The 22,822-nt window shown below is 46.4% G+C and overlaps 8 protein-coding genes across 8 annotated transcripts; 2 read left to right on the top strand and 6 right to left on the bottom strand.

Annotated features, from left to right (window-relative positions):
• Positions 1–1,319: 1,319 nt before the first annotated feature.
• On the bottom strand, positions 1,320–1,784 carry ColSpa_10343 (methyltransferase tpcH; the record flags this gene model as incomplete). Its single annotated transcript, XM_049276555.1, has 1 exon — positions 1,320–1,784. One exon carries the CDS (start codon positions 1,782–1,784, stop codon positions 1,320–1,322), a length of 465 nt encoding a protein of 154 aa, XP_049132512.1.
• A 314-nt stretch (positions 1,785–2,098) lies between these two features.
• ColSpa_10342 (uncharacterized protein) lies at positions 2,099–2,404 on the bottom strand (the record flags this gene model as incomplete). The annotated part of the gene is made up of 1 exon (XM_049276554.1): positions 2,099–2,404. One exon carries the CDS (start codon positions 2,402–2,404, stop codon positions 2,099–2,101), a length of 306 nt encoding a protein of 101 aa, XP_049132511.1.
• Positions 2,405–6,221: 3,817 nt separating this feature from the next.
• On the top strand, positions 6,222–6,997 carry ColSpa_10341 (inversin-B; the record flags this gene model as incomplete). The annotated part of the gene is made up of 2 exons (XM_049276553.1): positions 6,222–6,530; positions 6,668–6,997. 2 exons carry the CDS (start codon positions 6,222–6,224, stop codon positions 6,995–6,997), a joined length of 639 nt encoding a protein of 212 aa, XP_049132510.1.
• Positions 6,998–8,799: 1,802 nt separating this feature from the next.
• ColSpa_10340 (uncharacterized protein) lies at positions 8,800–10,084 on the bottom strand (the record flags this gene model as incomplete). The annotated part of the gene is made up of 2 exons (XM_049276552.1): positions 8,800–9,482; positions 9,607–10,084. The coding sequence occupies 2 exons, from the start codon at positions 10,082–10,084 to the stop codon at positions 8,800–8,802; spliced, it is 1,161 nt and encodes a 386-aa protein (XP_049132509.1).
• A 5,794-nt stretch (positions 10,085–15,878) lies between these two features.
• Positions 15,879–16,067, bottom strand: ColSpa_10339 (cytochrome P450; the record flags this gene model as incomplete). The annotated part of the gene is made up of 1 exon (XM_049276551.1): positions 15,879–16,067. The coding sequence occupies one exon, from the start codon at positions 16,065–16,067 to the stop codon at positions 15,879–15,881; it is 189 nt and encodes a 62-aa protein (XP_049132508.1).
• A 1,543-nt stretch (positions 16,068–17,610) lies between these two features.
• ColSpa_10338 (regucalcin) lies at positions 17,611–18,643 on the top strand (the record flags this gene model as incomplete). Its single annotated transcript, XM_049276550.1, has 2 exons — positions 17,611–17,689; positions 17,730–18,643. The coding sequence occupies 2 exons, from the start codon at positions 17,611–17,613 to the stop codon at positions 18,641–18,643; spliced, it is 993 nt and encodes a 330-aa protein (XP_049132507.1).
• Positions 18,644–20,647: 2,004 nt separating this feature from the next.
• Positions 20,648–21,038, bottom strand: ColSpa_10337 (uncharacterized protein; the record flags this gene model as incomplete). The annotated part of the gene is made up of 2 exons (XM_049276549.1): positions 20,648–20,799; positions 20,858–21,038. The coding sequence occupies 2 exons, from the start codon at positions 21,036–21,038 to the stop codon at positions 20,648–20,650; spliced, it is 333 nt and encodes a 110-aa protein (XP_049132506.1).
• Positions 21,039–21,754: 716 nt separating this feature from the next.
• Positions 21,755–22,432, bottom strand: ColSpa_10336 (uncharacterized protein; the record flags this gene model as incomplete). The annotated part of the gene is made up of 1 exon (XM_049276548.1): positions 21,755–22,432. The coding sequence occupies one exon, from the start codon at positions 22,430–22,432 to the stop codon at positions 21,755–21,757; it is 678 nt and encodes a 225-aa protein (XP_049132505.1).
• Positions 22,433–22,822: the final 390 nt, after the last annotated feature.

Below are 22,822 nucleotides of genomic sequence, written 5' to 3'. Positions count from 1 at the left end.
CGCTTAGATATACGCTTAGATACTATACGTATCTAAAGGACCTTATATACAAGTAAGAGATATTTTCTCTACTTATCTAGTGATAATAGAATTGTATTCATTAATGTAATAACCTTATCTTTTTACCTTTACTCTTACTAAGTCTCTTTACTTCTCTGTAACTATCTAAGAATATTACTATTATATTCTCAGTAAAAGTATTACTATAGCTATTATTACCTATTTATATAGTGACTAAAGGATTAGACTTATCTTTTTTATGCTATTTAAATATAATTATAGTATAGGTTTTACTTATAAAAATATTAATTAACTATACTCTAGTTAAAAAACAATTAGCTATACCCTTATCTTTAGCGTCTTTACTTCTTTTTCACAAGGTCTTTTAATAAATAATACTATAGCTTGTCGTGCTCGTAAGGATAGGGTGACAAGGGCGACAGTTTTGTTCCGGAGCACAAGAGGACCGATCGTCCTGGATAGGGACTACAGAAGTCCTTCAAGTCTAAATAACGTGAAGGCAACAAGAACGGCACCGGGAAGCGGCCTGTTCTGTGTGTCTTCGGGACTACCGAGTGTGGTTAACGCGAACGACTCGGCGTAACACTGTTAGGTCTCCGGCTACACGTTCTCAAAATTAGCTTTTGCGCACACTACATACATGTGTGGTACTCGACACTCTGAAACTGGTGTCATCAGACGACTGTCTACCAGAGCACAACATAGGTCCAATCAATCGTGATTTAATCTTAAATTCATTATTGGACTGAAAAGTTTAGTAGTATTCGTTTGTTTCGCTAAAAGTCTATATGAATTGCTGATCCTTGCTTCGGATTTGCTCCTGTCCGTCAAGTTACCCACTTTACCGACCCACTCTTTCACCCACCTCAAAAAGAAGCTATTGCAAAAAAACAACCTTTTCAACTAGTTACTATAGATTTCTAAGAATATAAAAGCTTTCACATTATATTTATATTTCTCATTAGATAAAGAGATTAAAGCTCAACTCATTCAATGTTAATTCTGTAAAGATGTGAAATGTCAAAATGCTAGGCTTTAAGGTACAATAAGACAATGTGTCACCGGATAAGAATACTAGGCCAAAGCGCCCAGCCAAGCGTGGACCTCTTGCCTATACAAGCAATATTGACAGCAGCGCTTGCAAGCGTGCAAGCACTGGTCAGCCTTTTGGGTTCATGGCCCAATTGGTTATTGTCAGGCGTGGTCACTCTCAGCCTCTCTGTAACAGCCTTGCTATAGTTGAAGACATAAAATTCATCATTCTAACAGGTAGCTAACGAACAATCTTAACCCTTAACTTATTTAAGCGGCTTAGTCCCACTACAAACAACAAAAGATCTCTCAAATCCGAACGGGTCCCCATTATGCTTCTTTCGTAGATACTTAGTAAATGTCTCTGCCAGCCGAGGGGTCAGCTTCTCCTTCTCCTCCTTAGACCAGTATTTCTCCACGACGCTGAATTGGAGCCCCTGGTAGACGGCACAGAACTGCTCAGGGCTGTGGAACAAAACAGGGTCCGAGACGACATCCGGCCGAACGTCCTTGAAGCCTACGTTTTTATACATGGCTGCCGTAAAGTAATCGCTGTCCCACATGCCCGGCGACCAGATGCGGGTGAGTTGGCAGGATTCTTGCGGCCACGCGACAGGCTTCTGATTAGGCAAGCTAAGATTCGTGAGGGCCTCAAAGGTCCCTGGTACCCATCCCTCAAAGGCCCATGTCGAAGTCGCGAGGCGACCGCCCGGCTTGAGGATGCGGAACATTTCTGTGTTACGGGTCAGATCGGCTCTAGTTTTGCTTTACGCGGTTCGAATATATATGGTGCGTAGGTTACCAGAGAGGCCTGCGTAAGGCTCAGAAACAACCATGAGAGCGTTGCTACAAATGACGAAATCGAAAGTGTTCGACTCGAAAGGGAGGCACTAGTTATAAGGTGTTAGGTCCAGTCTCACAGACTGGAAGGACAAAAGGTTCTTACAGCGATATCAGCCTTAATAACCGTGGAGTCAACCCAGTTATCCTCTTTGATCCGACATTTGACATACTCTAGCTGCGCTGCGCTGGAATCTGCGCATGTCTACTTGATCATCCCCTTGCTTGCCATGTCCGCCTTCTGCAACATTGTCTGGATGTAGGCTGAGGCCACACCGGTCCCGCAGCACATGTCTAGGACTTGAATGGGCCGCTCGAGCGAGGCTATCACCTCATCCGTCAGGCCGCATGCCTTGATCAGTGGAGGGATGATCGTTCTGGTGATGTGCTCCGTATTCCTGTAAATTTTCCCGACCTCTGGGTTTCTCCATAAGGAGGTTTGGTTGGCCCTGTCTAGCGCCGGATCCAAGCTTGAAGAGTGAGAGTAGAGCTTGGAGTGGCTAGCAGTCATGGGGGCAGTTTCGGCTTGCATAATGAGACTAAGAGGCTAGTCGTGGTTATTGACTGAACGTAAATTTTGTCTTGGACTGATCAAGTAAAGAGAAATAAGTAGCCTTGGTCTATATTTTGATGCCATTTGAAATGGACATTAGTGCGCTTATAAGGACGTTGGCGTAACAAGCACATTGGTGTGAGACAACAGCCATGACAAGAAACCAAAGTTCACACCACGCACTCAACAAAATGTTGAGTTGGAAACCATATCCTTTACATTTACTGCAGCAATGTCGTCGGCGACTTCGACGAAGTCTATTACTGTCAAAGCGGGTGATATGGCTGCACGCCCGGCGATAAGTGGGCATCAGCGGCGCAGGGGGGGTTGCACCAAGTGGTTCGATACAATAGGGGGATTAAAAACTTACCCATCACACCATAGTTAGTACTAGTAGCGAAAATTTGGTGGCCGAGTCATACCGTTATCCGGAAAAATCCACACACCAACGGAGACGGTGTTTAGATGTAAATCCCGGCCACCGAATGGAAAACGCCGTCGGCAATCTCGAGGTGGCTAGCAATCTCATGAAATACGAGTAATTCATTTGTATATTATGATTTTGGACTGAAATCTGTGGGTTGGGTCAGGGTAGCAGCTCTGGAGAATGCTTGCCACTATCTGTTCAACAATCATTTGCAATTAAGGTCCAATTAGTTACGTCTTTGAGTGTTCATCACTACACATGTGATCTATTTGCTCATGATTGTCATGCTGGTTGCCGATCACAATGTTGTTGAATATGCCTAAGGATTCACCGCTTATATCAGTAATAATGAGGTCCTTGAGCTAGACCTCCAGAGAACGAGTTGCAGCGACTGCGCGCAGTGAAGGAAGGCGAATGTTCCAGATCGCTGCCTGGCTTGATACATAAAGGAAAACTAACGACAGCAGAATGGGCATGCTGAATCCATGTGTGATATGATGCATACAAAAAAGGGGATAAATGCCATGTACAAATACAATCTTCCATGATGAACGATGATCTGTCTGTGACGGTAAGTCGTAACCCAGATTTATCCATTGACAAATCTAACGGTTTGTCATGTATGGTATCGGCTTATCTTCATCTTCCCCTTCCTGTGACATTGGCTTCCTTTTCAGCTTTTATTGTCCTCTCTTCAAACTGAAATTTCTGAGACTGAACGGCAATTTGGAAGCATCCGCTGTTTGGAGCACCCTCAGTCCGACACCTTTTCGGCTCTCTCTGCACTCCAGACATTTCATTTACATGAAAGCTTCACTGCGGTTATAATTACTTCAAGATCTGTCAATGACGGCTTCAGTCTTCTTCGTCTCGCCCTGAAAAGAGGACAACTAAAGAATGGTAGCTTCAATGTCATTTTTAGTTGTCCGCAAGTGGGTCATGGCTCTCAAAGAACTTAGCATCTCCATTAACCTCCCCCCTCCGCTATCCCCACTTTCCAGGTAAAGTCGTGTAGGGCAACGGTGGATAGGGGTAAGCGCTGATCAGCGGGAGGGGGGGGGAAGTTGAGGGAATGGCCGAACTAGCGTCAACGTTGGTTTTGAGCTCATCTGTGCTGATGCCTAAGGCATTAATGGAAAGAGTTTTAATATCGAATAGCTCTAAGGGGATCAGGCTATGCTAGACAATTCGGTTGCTAGTTACTTGAATGGGTTTCCTGCGTAGCATACCAAGGATATCGTTCCATCTATCTCCCGAAGCTTTCTTAGTTAAGTATTCTTAGTCCATTTAAAGGTGATTCCTATGCCGTGAAGAATTTGTGAAGCACTGCCTGCCGAAGAATCACTGCACAAAGCCTTAACAAACAAATCACCACCTCTCTCCGGCATCACTTATAGCATTGACCATGCAATTGAATAAACCAAGGTTATCGGCAAAGAACCGGTGCGGAAACTGCAAGATACATATATATGAGTTCTCAGGATGCAACAAATGATTTTAGCAAGAGGGTAAGGGAGGTATGTGATTGCTCCAGGCTCCCAAAAACTCAATCAAGCAGTGAGGGCCGGAGTGGTCGTAAGGTCAATAGGTGACATGACGCCAGAGCACACAACTCAGACAGTGATAATATATCAGATAAATAGAGACAGAGGTGTACAGAAATCAATCTCTGCATCGAACGTAAGCTAGCAACAACCCTTATCTCCAATTTCCATATACATTCTCTTGCTGCTCGTCACTGACTCTTGTCTTCACACTCCTTAGGCTAATAGTTTGTTTTCCAGGATCTTGGACAGCCAAGTAGCATTTTTGTACCAAATGCTGAATTCATTGAATGAAAGATTTCCAACTAGTTGTTGAGCTAAACGCCCAAGCCATGAACACACAACCAATATATGTGACTAGTGGAATGGCCAAGAAGGTCTCTATTAAAGCACCTGAAGACGGTTGAGTGTTGTTGCCTTCTGGTGTTGTGTTCAAGAAGGGTAGTAATACCCAGAATGCCTGGATGTACTGTCAGTCGCACTTTCGACTGCAGCGGGGCATTACCGTTGAGACCTACAGCAATAAACCCGAGGGGAGTAAAGACAATTGTGACGGTAGGGAACACTTAAATTGCACGATTGGGTGCCATTCTTTTCATAGCTTCTCTGACAGATGCAGCGTTAAACAGCTAAAGCTCGCGTGTCAGTAAGACTAAGACCAATTGAATTGTCGGCGGGCTGCGAATGGCTCGACCGGCCTCGGGAGCAAGGGAGAGTAAAGCGCGAAGGGAAAATCATACCCTATCCTATAACGATTTAATCTCCTCCGTCTTCCTGTCAAGGCGCTGCAAGAGCTGCTGTGTCAATGTGTCTATGAAATGCGTTACTTCAGAGATTCAATGCGTCATCCCCTATGTGCTCTCTCATGGAAAGATTCCTTGCAATGTTCTATCCGTCGTTATCTGGAGAGCTGAAGTGGGTCAATTCGACAAAGTTGTCATTGACACGCTGTCTTGCTATCCATAAAAATTGCAAGGTTGTGAAGTAACGATTTGGCATGTTCATCGTAGCAGAGCTATCGAAGATATAAATTTCCAACAGATCATCATCGAAACCGTAATCCATCTAGCCAGATCCCTCAGCGCATGGTCTCTATGGTATCAAAAAATGAATACACACTGAGCCTACACAGGAAGGCTCAGTTCGGTTATAGGTTGAACTCACGTACTGCGATGCTAATGATAGTGTCGATAGTATTCAGCGTATCGTTCCATCCCGTGTACCAGGATTCCATCGGTGACGGAGCGTATGTTATCTCATGTTTTCTTTACCGCATTTTGGACTTGGCTGACGGATTTACTTTATAGCGACTCATCCATTGCCCCAGAAGATCTGGCATCTCAGTCACTACGCCTGAAAGATGAGCAGCTCCGAAGGGAAGAAGAGAAACTCCGTGAGATCGAGGTGAGGGTTTAACGCGAGATCAACGATAAGCGCCAAGAGCTGCTGGCTCGCGAGGCCCAGCTGCGCGACATTAAGGCCCGACTTCATCAGGTGGCTGCAGCTGCCGAGGTTCAGCAAGAAGTAGTTGCAAATTGTCAGTATCAAGGGCACGATGATGGTAACGGGAAGTGAGGCGGCTATCGTTGCTCATGGATCAACTGTTCATTTGTCTATAGCTAGAATACTAGTTTTGTGAAAGCATATAGGCCGTAGAATTACCACGCGCTTCTAATCTTTAATATCTTCAAGCGAGATCATTTTTCTATTCTTTATCTTTGTGATGATTACCAATTCTTCACAAGTTTCTAACACCATATCTCTGCTACCACAACGCGCAATATTCTGGAAGCTCAGCACAACCATGGGCTGGAGGGAGAACGGAAATGACGGTGCAGTACGACAGCCGGGAGCCTATGGAGGCAACATTCACGCTGCCAACAGCTATGACCAGAGCCCGCTCTTTTTGGCGGCAAATCACAAAGACCAACTTATAGTCAGATTTCTTCCAGACAAAGGTGCTCAAATTGACTCGAAAGATGGTTATGGCAGGACATCGCTATCTTGGGAATCAGCGGGAGGTGACGAGACACTGCTCAAGCTTCTGCTTGAGCAGGATGCCGAAGCCACCTCGAAAGACGACTATGGGCAGACCCCGCTTTCGCGGGCTGCTGTAGGAGGACACGAAGGAATCATCATACTACTTTTGAGGAAATAGGTGCATTTGGAATCAAGGGACCTCACCGGACTGACACCGCTGTTGTTGGCGGCAGCGGCAAGGTACGAAGCGGTAGTTAAGCTACCTTACAGAAAGGTGTTGATACGAGGCCTAGGGACCGCAATAGACAGACACCGCTGTCTTGGGCTGCTGCGGGAGGACATAGGGTGGTGGTTGAGTTATTCGTTGCGGAGAACGTTGACCTGAACCCTAAAGACGACTACGGCCAGACACCGCTGCTGTTAGCCGCGAGGAATGGACAAATTGCAATAGTAGAGCTCCTTACAAAACAAGGGGCCGATCCAAATTCTCGTGACAACTATGGCCGATTTTCGCTATCTTGGGCGGTTGAGAACGGCCACGTTGGTATGGTAAAGGTATTGTTGGCATATGGAGCAGATCTATGTTCTAAGAATCTCTAAGAATCGACCATGCTGGAGTTAGCGGTGCTGAGAGGCAATAAGGGTGTAAATGGACTCTTTCCAGATACAACGATCAATGGGAAACTACATATAATAGTATCCAAATGACTTAGGGGGAAATCCGCCGATTAAGGCTGTGATGAACTTAGAAAAAGCTTTGGGAGCGGTTGTGAGTAGTTTGTTGCTTCTACGGATTAATCAAAGAAGTTGCCATTTACAACATCATCTGCTATAGGTGTGTCGTTCTCCTAACAGGATTCACTTGATCGAAATTTGTTTAAGCTGGATATTACAGCGTCTGGCTGTGCACAAGCTTCATTGAAAAGGAGCCTGAATTCTGAGCCTGCGAGGTGTAACAGTTTAGAAGCGGCTGTGGTGGCCCCTGGCCTCGGATAAGTGAGAAGATCTCATATCGAATACGTCCTCATCAAGTCCGACTACTTGTACGTTATTTTCTCGCATGGGCAGTCTTTCGGTCAAACCTCTTTTCAACAACAACTAGTGTAATATGATTAATCCAAGTACCGAGCAAGAGGAGAGTAAAGCTTGTTAAAAAGTGAAGATACAAGGTGTTATTTTTTAAGCTACCCACAAGCTCAATGGCAGCAATTATATGCCTTGTTAGTTCTTCACAAGCTTGAGTGACCTACTTTTTCAAAGTTATCAGCATATTACACAAAATCACTTCAGTATTCACAACCTTGAGCACACATCTTCAAAGCAAGTGGTAATCTGAGTCCAGCGCTGTAACTGCTGACAAAAACAGACATTTACAGTGTACTTAGCACTGTAGCACCTGTCTACTTTAACTACAGCTCTACCAGCCTTGCGAATACAGTAGCACTGCTTGACAAGTATTATAAAGATAGCGAAGACTTTATATAGCCCTTAAAAACTCAGCGATTACTGGTCTCGACTTACCCCTAATCCGTTTAACATTATCTTTTGGCCTTAAGTGACAGTAAGTCTTATCTTTTCTGTTGATAACGTTTCTAGCTCTTTCCAATACTCTCACTTATAAAATATGTAGTCAGGCTACATTCTGGATTGTAGAAGTAATATAAACTACATACTCAGTTAGTTATAGCAGCTTTTCATCTCCCGCGATATTACATGAAAAATCTATTCGCCTAGCTTTTACAAAGCAAAGCATACAATAATCTCCTAGAGAGCTCTAGCATCTTTTTAGTTAATTTTGTACGCGTTGGCTAACTTTACACCTTACAGTATCTAACTATCTAAGAGGCTAATGCTTAGCATTATACTGTCTTACCTTTCTTGTGTTTTTTCAAAACGCCTCGTACTCACTACCTTAATATCCTGTCCGTCTTCGGCTCTTTGCAACTATATTAGTATCCTAGTTCTAACTTTCATTCCTTCTTTGATAAGGTAGTCTGTTAGAATTAGTAAGACTAAGTTAGTAGCACCCTTATAATAGTACATTTAGTTAGTATCTTAGTTGGAAATCCCTGGAATCTAAGGACATAATTGTAACAAAACCTAATAATTCAGTAGTTAGTAAAGAGCAGAAGAAAAGATAAACAAAGCTTTTTCATATTTAAAGTAAAAGATTTCAAAGTATAAATCATCTAAAAGAACAGTTAGGTGCTTTCTATATGCTTCTGTAATCTTGCATCCTAGTATCTAAGGTTTATTAAGCCCTTGATAGCCTATAACATTTGCTGCACTCTGTAGTACATACTATAATTGAACAAACATCTTTCTTCTCTTACATATTTAGAACTCCCTTCTGTTGGTATCTTTTTCGTCGGGTTTTGTAGTGCTGTCGATCGGCGAAATGGCTATTCGTCATCATGGCCAATCAATGTACCCCAAGCTGCTTTGATGGCTGGATTTCTTAAGCCAGTCGTGTCACCCTTTAGCTGCCACACATCGTGCTGTTTGTGTGCTTCTTCCCATCCAGTCCGATCCTGGTCTTTTTGCTCAACCCTAATATCGCTTCCCATAGATCCCCACATTCCCAGCTTGTCGCGGTACCGCCACTGCACGACAGGTGGAGGCCAGATGCTGTACGCGTGTAGTTGACCGTTCATTATCATCTCATTCATTATGACGTCCACAGGTAGGTTCAAGTCAAAATTGCTTCGTAGCAAAAGTTTCGCAGCGCCTTGGGCACTCACGGCGTAAGCTCCGGTACAAGTCATACCACCGGCTCGACGGATCATCCGACGGTCACCCTTGAGACCGATCCCAAAGTACTCGCTTTTTTCACCGTTCGTGTAAGGGTCGTCGTACTTGATCCGTTCAGACTTCCAACCATCCCCATCGCCGCAGTGTCCGAAGGTGATTAAGTCCCATCGATTGCTGTGCCAAGGATCCATTTGGACCTGCTCTTTTGATGGCTGGGTTGATTTGATGCCGAATACGCCAGAGCCGTCGAGAAGAACAGCCAAATTGGAGGCGGCAAGGCGCATGACTTCTTTGATGTGGATATCCCAAGTTACATCGTCCTCCATGATGAGGACTGTTTCTGCATTCGCACGAAGCATGGAACTCCAAGCCTATTTAGGCATTAGTGTATGGAAAGAAGTAGGATTGGAGAAAACGCCAACTCACATTAGCATGTGACCTCCAGCATCCTTTCTCACCCCCAGATAAGCCAGGCTCGGTATCGGCAATGCTGCTTGGTGGCATGCCCACTTCGCTAAGGCGGCTGCCATTGACACCCTCCACGATTTTGATCTCAATGCCGGACAGGAAGGCTTGAACAGTGGCAGCATCTGATTTGTCCTGCCTGATAGGCAAATTGATCATCTCTATTGAACCAAAGCCCAAGGTACGGTTGGCGGCCGCGTTGATTTCGAGAATAACGGCGGGTTTTGAATTTGTGCGTGCGGCAGTAAGAAGAATGACGAGAAACAAAGCACCTCCGATGGCAATGGTGAGACGGCGGTTGCTTAGGAATCGAGTCGGAATATAGTGTCTTGCACTTTTAAAGACAGAGTAGTTCTGGAACGATCGGCTTTGCGTATCAAAAATGGTCCTAACGGAAGACTGCGACGTTGAAGAAGACCGTGGCAGATCTATTGACTCTTTCGAGGTCGGCAAAGAACTCTCCGGCTGCATGGTGGCGGAATCGGGGCACCAGGCGCCCGGTTCTTCGAGCTACTAGGTCAAAGTACCACTTATGCCTTAAAGTTGAACAGCAGTGCGAATTATACTCAACGGATCTCCTCTCGGCGTGTAAGTTCGATGTCCGTCTGCTATAGATTGTGTCGATGAAAATTAGAGGAAGAAACAAAACTTAGGAAGACAAACTGCGGGAGGGCTAAATGGGAAGACCAAACTATCACACAACAACGGGCCAAGCTTTACTTACGCCCGGCTACTTAGCTGGTGACGCATCATTGGCTGGATTTAGTAGGTCCCTAGAGCGATTCTGGCCCGAAACTTCGTGTATTGCTGTGCCTCGCTTGCAGAGGATCCTCGCTTATCTCAAGACTGGAGGCAGCAGGCAAAAAGAACCGCAGTGATAGGTTAGTCAACAAGTGGAGTCGAAATGTGCCAAGGCAGGCTTGTCAGAATTTAGACTCACGAGTACAGAAGCGAAAGTGACAGTCCGACTTGCTCCGTCGAGATTTGATGACGGATTTGCAATGTATAGGACCAATCAATTCTTCTATGCTACTATTATTGGTACGAGACAGTACAATAATTGAACCTGGAATCCGGTAATGTCTACGCGTAGCCGCCGAGAAAATGGGAAGTCCATGAAGTTCACTTGAATCCTGCTTTGCATATAGTCAAGCAAGACGGGAAAAGGAACTCCTCAGGCTGACGATGTGGCACAAGGTCAAGGCTAATTAGCCGTTTGCCAGGTGTTCCTCAGTAGGAGAGGCTATTGAACACTGCGGGAACTAGAGGATCGAGCCCCTTGTCACTCACCGATTTGTCCCCTCCGCTTAATGAGCGTGTCAGCCAGAGAACAAGGTGGAGGGTGACTGCTCTCTTCAGAGTTTTAGATCCGCAGCAACGTTAGCGAATATCCGGGTTGGTTCACCCTTCCCAACGCGTTTTAAGCGACTCCAGTTATAGTAGGGAGAGGGATCCTAATTGCTAAGCTAAAACACATACTCATTTACTGGTACAAAAGCTAATCATTTCAGAGACTGATTTCACTAAGACTTGTAATTATGCTATGTTCTAACTGCGATGGTTTCATCACTTTTAGAGAAAGAACATCGACTTATGAATACAAGATCATTATTGACCAAGCGCTCTAACTTTAGGCCCCCATACCCACAACCACACCGTTACTGGGCAGCCGATACCGATAAAGAGAAATGCAAGCAGGGTGTTACCCCATCCGTAGCCAAGGCGGCCAAACAATTGTGGCGCAAGGATGGGAAAAACAAAGCCTACTAAATATGAGAGCGTGCGGCTTGCTGCATTCGCTGATGCAGCGTGGGCAAATTCATCGAGGAGGTAGGCGAGCATGGCCTGGGCCAGCAAAAAGTTTCCGCACACAAAGACGGCCACACCAGTGTCCACCATGGCCCAGTGCATGTCTATCTCGGCCGTCCAACCATACCATAACAGGCCAACGGGGATTGTGACGACACCCGGGACGAGACAGGGCACTCGAAACTCTGGCGTAGTGCTGCTATACCCAGTCCATGAAGCGGCCTCCTCCCCGGCCAGCGATGGTGGCGCCAACTGAGACGGAAATGTAGTGGAGACTGCTGAAACTCGGACTGGCCATAACGACTGATCCACAGAGTGGCGAAAGTCGAAAGGAGAAGGCAATAGATGCCGAAGTTCAGGGCCATAACCAAGGCAATGACCTGAATTACTGGCCGTCGCCAAAGAAGCTGAAGTGGCCGGCATAGGTTGTCCGCCGATCTAGAAGCCGCTACCTTGAAGGATATTGGGCTTGGTGAAGAATCCTTGAAGAAAGCCGCATTGCGCTTGCCAGCAACACAGGAGCATAGCTTTCCTTTATGAAGACAAAGCCAGCAGCCCAGATACCAGCATCGGAAATCTCATTATCCAAAAGAGCCAGGGCCACTCTAGCTTCTGCGTAATAATTCCACCCATAAGGGGGCCAAGGCCTGGTCCAAAGAATGATACGAGTGTTACAAGCGTCAGGGACTTAGCTCGTTCCTCCTTCCGATACATATCAGCCATGATAGGGCCAGTCAACTACATAATGCATGTTAGAGCAGCTGTAACGCATTTTAAAGTTAATTTACTGTAATTCCTTCGCTTGCGCCACAGCCACCTAAGAATCTTCCGACGATCATCAAAGCCGGTGAGCGGCTGACAGGGCACAGGGCGTTCCAGAGAACGTATATAGCATTGCATAACAACCAGACTGGCTTGCGTCCATCTCTATGTCCTTATTGGCTTACCAGTACTCTGCACTAGGGCTCCGCTGATGTTAAGCTGTAGCTAATAGGATACTGAGCTTGAATTTTCCCTTTCAGACCGTTAGACAAATCAAGACCCAGCTTATTATAAGTCTCAATAGAGCTCCGACCTGCAGTCGCTGCTTGTTATAGCGAGAATATAGTAGGGAACAAGAAATAAAAAGGTCCTAATCATGAGATCTATTAAATCAATCTCACAAGATATGCAAGGCACTTCAGACCATATCAATGTGGGAAATATCTACCTTAAACTCTACAATGAGTGATACATTTTCGCTCTCAAATCACTCCTACGAACTCATCCTTACCAAGCTTCACTACACGCGGTAACTAGAGCGAAAACTCACAAATGTGAGCATGATATTTACTTAACAAACCTGACTCTTACTGCACACTTGGGAGTCAATATAATTTTGGCAGTCATCTCGGGTCTTCCCTGTGTGCAAAGCTCTGCCAAACACGGTTTAACACAACCACCCTGTTAACGAGCCACCCCCACATCCGAGCCACCATCGGCACCACCATCACTACCACTATCACCACTTATTTCACTCCCTCTTCCACCCACCCAGATGTAACTTTCGGCTTCACTAGATAATTCAGATGCGCTGGATTCATCTAGAATATCTGTATCGCCGATATCCGTATTTTGCGCCCGCTGGATATGGGCTATTGTCGCGAAGGTGCTGTTAGGAGATGTTGGGACCTTTTTCCTCTTGCCCTTGTGCTGGTTATCTAGACAGGCCTGCAGATCGCTGGCTTGTTGCTCTACAATTGCTAGTCTAGATGCCTGCTTATCATATCCCTTTTGTAGCTTTTTAGATAGGTGACGGATAGTATAGGTATCTAGGGTATCCTTGCCTAGCTGGTTGAATAGATGTAACTGATGCCGCAGATCAGCAGAGTGACGAGGGGTTGACCATGGGATAGCAGATACTGCCTCATCCTATTGCTGGCTGCTGCTTTGCTAGCTGGCTGGCTGGCTAGATGATGCTTTTGATACTAGGGAGTTAGATAGAGGGCGCTATATAAATACTGGCCATAACCTAGCCTATTTCTAGCTAGACTTTATGTTCTGGGTTGTTATTGCTGCTTTACGCACATCAAAATAACAGTTTAGAAATGCCTTTTTGCTAGCAATAGTTAAGTCACTTATCTAGTTACCTAGACTTTTAACCCCTTTTTGATATGTCTGCTTTAATGGGCCAAAGACTGATATATCTAGAGGCTGGAGGACAGTAGAGGAATGTGGCGGTAAAAACAGCAGATAGATATAATGCTGGAAGTATTGCTACATAAAGTCTGTTGTTATATGGCTGTGATGGCCGTCTAGAATCAGTAGCCTGGCCTCGTCTGGCTGGCTGGGCATAGTCCCTAGGATAAAGACCTTCTTTAGCTACTCAAGGGCAGTCTGGTCATTTGTCCAGCCATTATCTGATGCTGTAAAGTGCCAGCCAGCATATCTAGATAGGTTGGATGATGGGAACCACTGAGCCTGGACTGACTTGCCCTTATATATAATAAGGGGAAGTAAAGAGGTCCTAGCAGTAGACACACACTCAATCAGTGATATCTATGCCCTAGATCCAGGCTGTTTTTTCTGGATATATTGTGATGCTGCAGAGCCTAGCACCAGCCCATTGCTTCCTTTGCTTTCCATGATGCTAGTCTCATCCATATTCCATTGGTTAGATGGATGGATACCCTTGATTGCTAGCAGATCTAGATAACTGAACCATTCTTGGATAGCATCTGTAGTATGGGCTCTATATCGCCTAGAATCGATTGATTGGCATCTTTGGGTCCTGATTGATGGGTATTGCCGCAGGAATCGAGCTATCCATCTCTTTCCTAGAGGTCGCTGGGTATCGCCTGTTATACGCTCTGCCAGGCCCTTCACTTGCTGATGGGTAAGGGCACTGCCTAGGGCAGCTTGGGTAGATATATAAGTAGCCAGATTAGCCTCCTGTGACTGCGATAATCGCTGATAATCAACCCACGCAGTATTTCTGCTTTGCCTGCCGTGCAGCTGATGCTGAAGGGTCTGGTATGGTATACCCCAGTTACGAGCAGCCTGGCGGATAGGGTAGCTATCTGCTACGTCTGCAAGGGCTCGTTGGAGCTCAAACTCAGTGTATTGCTTCATGGTGTAATAGAGAAGGTATCCTAAAAAGATGGCGTTGTTTGGCGACAAATAGCAATTGTTGCGATAGTTTGAAAAAAGGGATGTTCTTGACGATGCAGCAATTTCGGATGGCTCGGATGTGGGGGTGGCTCTCTTGTGGGGTGGGTGGGTTACCGTTGCCCTTCCTGAGCCAGGGCACCGGATCTGACTCAAGCGCAGGGTAGCCGTCGCCAGCACTGACAAGCTCGGCCTTGCGAAAGCGCTGGAATAGGCGCACAAGGACAAACGACATCTCAGTTAGAGCGAATGACTGCCCAATACAGATACGAGGGCCCCCGTTGAACGGTATGTAGGTCCATGGGGCCGGAAACCACTTGTCCCAGCGATGAGGATCAAAATCCTGTGGAGGGGCGAAATCAGGGCCCTCCGACGGGTAAATGTCGTTATCAAGTTCTGCCATGATATGTCAGCTAGACCTGTGTCAATTCAATGTTGAAAAAGAGAGGAAGTATTTACGCATTAAATTTGTAGAGTATAGAATGGGTGTGTTGGTTCTGATACCGATGGGGCGCGTCCCGTCTGGCCCGCCTCCTCGGGGTAGGGTTGTTTCATGGAGCGCAGCGCGGGTTTTATTTGGGGTAGTTGGATACAGGCGCAGCGTCTCATTGATTATGTTTGACACAAGCTTCAGTCCAGGTCTCTTGAGATCGTCAGATGTTGGCTTTGTGCCAAGACCGATGGTGTCTTCGATAGCGCGGCGCAGCTCTGTGACAAGAGCTAGTTGTCGTGATAGCTCGAATAAACACCACGTCAGGGTCATGCTTGTGGTATCACGACCAGCAATCATAACTGATCAAATCTCATCCCGAAGGAAAACTGGATCGCGCGATATGGCCGCGCACTGCTGCACGAAAGTGCAGGTACTATCGCCCTTTTCCATCGTATTAAGGCTTTCCAACGGCAGATTGAGGGCCTCCTGGATGCTTGGCTCAAGAATAGAGTCAAGGACGGCCAGGTCACGTTTGAACTGCTTGCGTTGTACGAGAAAGTTAAATGGACCCGCTCTCTGGATAAGTGATTGGGTTTCGTGAACCCTCTCAAAGGCCTCAAAGAACTCCTCACTCCGATTCCGCATTGTATCTAGCTCAAGACCCAATGAGAAACTTGCTGCAGTATCCATAGTAAACCTAACAGGCCAAGTTAGCTTGCTGGAGTCGAGAAACTGCTCGTGGCTCACTAACCTCAAGAATAAGTCTTTCAAGTCGACGACTACTTCCTTATCTAGCATAGGTAAGAGGACCTGCATATGCTTCTCGAAGCACTCAAGGTCGTTGATGCGTTGTCGCATGAAAAGAGGACGGAGTCGCTAACGCGCGTCATGCCATGCCTTGCCATCTGTGGTGAAGACGTTGTGACCAATGATGTCCTTCCAATCACGCAGAAATCGGTCGCCTTTTCCAAAGTCGTCGAACTGCGTCCCCAGCAGAGCTTTGATGCTCACTGGGTCCGCGGTAACGACATAACGAATTCCCATGCGGCGGACCTCAAATGTCATTGAGTTAGGCGGTTGCTGTGTGGTATCAGACACCCTTGTTGAAGCCAAGCATGGGTTATGAAAGAACTTTAGCACCTCGTCGCGACCGGCGTAGAGAACAGATTGGTTGGTAAAACGTAGTCCTAAGTTTCTCGCAGTAAGGGACGGCCTTCAGGAGCAAATTTCTGTATTGGAAAAACGTACCTTGAATATCCCATGCGCATCTGCCTCTGGCATGCCCCCCAAGTCGTTTAATCTCTCTCTCTTTTATTATCCGTTGGTAGATACTGTACAAAAGGATGGGGGCTATGAGAGATCCCACAGTCACCCATGAGGACAGGAGCAACTCATCAAATAACATTGTCACGTTAGAAGTGTGAGTCTAGGTATGATGGAGGAAAGTTTTTGACGAGGTTGGCTTCCATAGCACAAAGATGGACTGTAGCTTTCTTAAAACACTCAAACAGTAAGATAATATGCTCCTCTGCTTCAATAGTTTCAGCACTGACTTGATGTATACTTTCTTAACCAGTACCCCTCATCTGCATCTAGTTGGAAAGAAACTCGCGCAATGACTCACTCGTACTGTCCAAATTGGGACAAATGGATTGGAACCAAACAACCCTAAAGCATATCACTACGAAGACCAATTAAATGAAGTCTCGAATCAGGCAATAGCTAAGCTTCTGTTAAACACTAGTTAAAACTTGGTAGAGTACGTATGTAAGAACCTTGATAAGGACCAAGCAACGACTAAAAGTTAAGGAGTCAATGTGATTGACTGAAAAAGATTTATGCTGCGGAAAAAAGGCCACGTCATTGGCATCAACGGTATATTTACTCAATGATTGGACAACAGTTGCCAACTCTTTGGGGGTAGCCTTGGCTACGATTATACCCACAAAGTTCACTTTGCATACTTTGTTGGCTCGCTGTGAAGTATCGGATTGTGGTTTTGATCTAGAATTCGCACTGACTCGGAAGAGGCCTCGGATAGAATAAGCAACCTGCTTGTGCTACCGCCCACTTAAAGGTGTATGGCTAGCATGTTTATAAGAAGTTCATCAATCTTCCTTCTCTTTACTTAGATCCATTTAGAAACGAAAACCTCGTTCTTTAACGTCGTTTATAGTTTTCGTAGTTCATCGTCAATATAGAAAGTGACCAACTTCAACCTATTGCCATTATTGGCATCAATCTCAAGTTTTCAGGAGATGCAGTCTCCGTGGAGTCGTTCTGGCAGATGCTTGAGGAGAAGCGCTCAGCATCAAGCGTGGTACCGCCGGACAGATTCAACGTTACAGGTATTGAACTTCCTTGACATCTTGGGTTGGTCTATATTATTAGTAGAAGCTGATCATACCCCCTTAGCATTCTGCCATCCAGATCCAAACCGTCTAGACAGCGTAAGTCTGATATCAGCCCAAACTCCAGAATTAATGGAATTTCATTAATGTTGACGAGAATGATCTGGGCTGATGTCACTTTTACACTCCAGATCAGAACTCGACACGGGCACTTCATAAAGGAAGACCCCAGAGCTTTCGATGCTCCATTCTTCACTATGTCACAAGCTGAGGCCTCTATCTTGGATATCCAGCAACGAGGATTGCTCGAGGCAGCATACCACACATTCGAAAACGGTTAGAATTTCACGTTTCTGGTACAATTCTAATTTGCAAGGCTTTAATGGACACATTGGTTCCCTGTTGACTATCCCTGGTCAGGCCAAGAAGCCACATATAAACATTACCATCGCCACGCCGGGGCTTCTTGACACACTGTACTTTATTGAGAATCACGGAAGTACCACGCCGTTGCAGGATGACGAGATCGAGATTGAGATCAAAGCAAGCAGCGTCAACTTAAAGAACGTCATGCATGCACTAGGTCAGATACCGGGCGTCGGTTTCGGTTTCGACGGTAGTGGTACTGTCTCGAGAACCTCCGCGAATAGCAACTTCTCCATTGGAGATTCAGTGATGTGGTGTAACCACACGGGTGGCGGCTTCGGTACCTATCTGAGGTGTTCTGAGCTACAGGCCGAGAAGATGCCTGTGGGCATGGCTTTTAATACAGCCGCTGCCCTTCCTGCCGTGTACCACACTGCGATCTACTCTTTTATACACGTAGCGCGCCTGGAGAAAGGAGAGTCTGTCTTGATCCACGCCGCGGCGGGAGGTGTCGGACAGGCTGCTGTCCAGATTGCCCGAACTATAGGGGCGACTATCTACGCTACCGTTGGCAGCAAATCGAAACGAGATTTGCTTAAAGAGATTCACCATCTCCCTGACGACTGCGTCTTTGACAGCCGGAATCCGTCATTCGAGAAGGAGATGAAGCTGGCCACTAACGGTCGCGGTGTCGACGTGGTACTCAATTCCCTAGGCGGAGATCTTCTGGAACACTCGTGGGATTGCATCGCAGCGTTTGGGCGGTTTGTCGAGATCGGGAAAGCCGACATTCTCAACAACACATCTCTGCCTATGCTTCCGTTTGGCCAAAACGTTACGTTCTCAGCCGTCGATGCAGTAATATTGCATCAAGAGAACAAACCGCTCGTGAAGATTGATCTGAAGGAGCTCGACAACCTATAGGGAAAACATCCAGAGATGCACGAGCTAAAGCATTTAATACTATAGTAATAGGAGTAGTGGTTGCAAGGTCCACCCTTCCGACTGCCTAAAACAGGCTATCATCGAAGTCATCACATAACTTTTACTGGGTCATAGTTTCACTCAAGTTTTCAGACTAAAGCAGCCCTCAAGTGCCCTGGGTCAAGTGAAAGTCAATTAATGTCTCTCTTTACAACATTCTATTTGTTAGGTGAGCTCAAAAAGTTGCAACCTTCATCCTTTTTCTTTTGCTCCGGACTAAACGTTCTGTCTACTCTTTAATCCAGCATCCTGAAAAGCCGACCCTTACAAGTGTGGGTTCGGTCCGGTTTGAACCGTACATGTCTTTGAGAAAGTCTGCACAATGCTCTGTATGAAACGAGTTGACTACCACGCCGTCAAACGCAGGCCGATCCTCAAACAACGTCCAGAACTGTTTCTTCCAAAGCATAGAGCAGTGGTTCAAGTGATCCCTGATTGAGGTGTAATAGACTTCTTGTTCACCCATGGCTTCTGGTGCGATTCGCTCCGTGAGGTTTTGGCTGCATAATAACGATTAGCACATCTTCCCTCTGCCATGAACTAACGGCGACTTACTCGGCAAATGCAGTCCAGCTGTCATCATCCTGGTATTCTGTTTCGAACTCTTGGTCGAAGCATTGAGTATGAACCCAGTAGTTCAACAAAGTATCGTACCTGCATCCATTCTTTCTCGCCTCAGCTGTTGAGTTGCCGCATGAGATGTACTTTGCCTTCGATGTAACATTATGGGATGCTGCAAGATAGTCGCTGAATATTGGGCTCTTGCTATTACGTTCACTTCCTGCGCCGTTGCCTGGTTGGCTACCGAATGTGTTGGACGTGAAAAGAAAGAAAACGAAGGCCCATATCAGTGATGTTGCTAGACATACCACAGCGTCCCGGAAGACTCTGTTCCTCACCGATCCTCCTTTTGCGACTTTTTGGCAACAAGGACCATCATGTTCTGTCTCGCCATCGTCTTCTGTTGAATCTCGCTTGTTCGGGTCATCTCGAAACCCTAAGAAGGGCTGCTGGTCTTCCGTTCTTGACTCCATGTTGTAGAGAGCGTCTTATGTATGAGGGCTGCTTCAAGTCCAGTTGTTCCGCGATAATAGCAGCAACGGCGACGAGTGCCAAAGAGGTGGGTTTTGGGGCGGACAATCAGAATTGATGAACCTCAAAGACACCTTGGGACTCCAAGCGGCATATCAGCCGAAGGGCTCTGCTCTTGGGTCGAAACGTTTCGTGGCCATGTCATCCCATAGCCACGCTTGTTTCAGGAACTTCCGAATGGCCAACGCACGTCCTATGATCCGACCACACGATGAGCTTCGTTGTTGGTGAGGTCTAAGCTTGGACGGCCACGAAACAAAATTGAGACGCGTCCAAAAGCAATCCATGTTTACCCATCGGATGTTGGACATGGCTAAATACGACCGCACTGCATTAGATAAATTATTGTGCCTCGGTAACGCAGGCGTCTGAGCTCTAGGCTTGAAAGGCAAGCTTTGTAGTGGACTCGTTCATCTTTGGACGAAAACCTGCCACTCTCGCCCTCGATTACGCAAAACGCGATACCTGATCGAAGGTAATAGCGCTATTTCTTTAAAGATCGACCTTTCGCCTCATGGGAAGATCGGGTGTTGCAGCAAGAAGGGCCTAAGATATTTCTGTTGATGCCACATCAAACAAATCTGAAGTACTTAGCTGCACGTGCGAATAATCATGTATTTTAACGATATGCCTAACACCATGGAGCCACAGCTCAGGAATCGTAAGAGCGACATCATCGTTCAAGCTGGCAGAGCAACTGTCACCATCCTCTGTTAGCGGACAACGATTACAGTTCATGTCCGATACAAGATATCATGAATCCAACATCCGTACTTTCATCTACGTAGCCCTTGGATAGTGTTACCCATCTCTACTAAGCAATGCAGATGGATATACTCGCGATCGATTATTTTACGCAATAGTTTCATATCCGGACCGAGAGTTGTGGGCAGCGCGGTTCGAGAATAGCCAGTAGACGGCCATACCAACGATCGGAAAGAGGAAAACGACAAGACACCAGAGCACCTTGTGACTGACAGGTCGGTCGGACTTTAGAACCTCAACTACGTAGAGCGTGTTTAGAATACAAGTCAGTCCTGACAAAGGGAGAAGGGAACCTACTGAAGACAATGATGTCCAATACGAGAACAATAAAACCGAGAATACCGCCACCGGTGCCATACTGCCAAGTGTTGCCGTGGGCTGCGGCTCCCACCGCGGGGTCGGAAGCAGGTGCTGCAACAGCTAACAAAGCAAAGCAGAGCTGGAGAAGGAAGTTCATGACGGGGGCGTTTTGCATCATGATGTCGTCGGTTGTTTGTATCTTCGTGCAAATGGAACAAAAGTTATCAGTCGGTAGCACAAGGTCCTCGAGATGGTGTTTAAGGTCAGCAGGATGTTGACAAAGAAAGCGATGTAACTTTACTTCTTCGATGCGGGAGATCAGCGAAATTAATACTGGCGGCGTAGTTCTTGGTGACGTCACATGTTCGTGTCGTCTGACCAAGAGGCGCTGTGCGCTATGCCCAGAAGGGATCATCGAGCTTCTACCAGCCACACAACCCGTGAACAACAGGCGAGTGGGTAATGCACTGCTGACCCCCAACAGCTTGTACCACATTTTTACCTGTGACACGGCTGTCTCAATCCGCATGCCGTTATTCACCCCAGCAAACAGGCTGCCGATGCACCCTGTTTTAGGCTCTTTGCTTCCTTTATTTGCTTATAGAACCCGATACACAGAGGAAGCACAGCTACAGCTTATGAAGCAAGGCTATCGAAGAAGAGATATGTTAGAGCTTAATGCTGTTATTAGGATTATTATAAGATAAGTATTATAAATATACGATGACGTCCTGGTGACGCTTGCAGCTTGTGGCAGCCGTAATGGATACACAATTTATTGCCAACCAATCCCAACACCATGTCTGCAATCATTTCCACTAGTTTTCTCCCAGGTCATGCGAACCAATATAGCCACAACGCTTCGGGAGATCCGCTGTGTCCCGCTATAGCAGATCACAAAACCGTCAAGCGGAGAGAGCCATCAAATAGACTCTGGATGAGGTTGGCTACCGCCAAGCCCACAGTCTGGTAGGCAGGGTCGAGGATATTGATCAGGGCGGTGTTGAGTGTCTCTTGGTTGGCGAGTCCCAATCCTAATCCTTTAGAAATGGTGTCAAGCAAGCTGTTGCCGCCGAGGAGTGTGTTCAACAGGCCGCTGTCCTTGAGCGAGGCGGTCTCCAAGTCATTTTTCTTGGCCATGAGCAGTGCTAGAGCCTCTTTATAATGTTGGGCAATGTTGTTGTTCAAGAAATCGGTGACGCGTTTCGACTCATCCGAACTGAGTTTAACGTTCAGAGACTGAGTCTGGAGCAGGGCATTGTTGATGGCAAGATTGAGGATGCTGTTGCTGCCGAAGCTTTTCGCAATCTCAACCACGTCCACCACGGCGCCATTCTGGGGCTGAAAATTGCTGATGCTGTTTTTGATCGTCGCTATAGCTGTGTCGACAGCGGCGAGTTTTTCAAGGAGTGCCTTGGCCCCAGACGAGATGGGGGTAGCTGTAGATGTGGCAGAGGCCACGGGGATAGAGGTAGTCGTAACAGAGCCAATGAGATTCGGGAGAAGGGGCAGATTCAATGCTGAGGCCAGAGTGACCGAGGAGAGAGAGACAACAATGTTGGAAACACGCATTCTGACTGCTCTGCTGAGGGTGGGATTGCTGGCTTATCGAAAAGTTGGCACCGGTCGCTCTGTTACAAAGCTGATAAACGAAGATGTCTTGGAATGTTTATTAACTTGATTCTTAGTGACTGAGACGATTTGAGGTGATGAGTATGAAAGCCTGAAGGTATTCGGATCGTTGGGGGGAGAATAAATGGATTTATATGAATCTTGACTTCAAGACCCCACATCAATCATGCACTGCCGTTCAGATTGTCTCTTCTATCCGCTCCAAGACAACAGAGTCCCGTGTCTTTGTCTCCTTGTCTCCAATAGATCTAGATTTTGTAATCGTTTAGGCCTCGAATCGCTCTGGGTTCCCGGATCAGACAGTACCGCCTTTGAACAAGGGAGGAATAT

Source organism: Colletotrichum spaethianum, assembly GCF_022836535.1.
Source record: "Colletotrichum spaethianum MAFF 239500 DNA, contig34, whole genome shotgun sequence".
Classification (NCBI taxonomy): domain Eukaryota; kingdom Fungi; phylum Ascomycota; class Sordariomycetes; order Glomerellales; family Glomerellaceae; genus Colletotrichum; species Colletotrichum spaethianum.
This window is presented reverse-complemented; position numbering and strand designations above follow the sequence as displayed.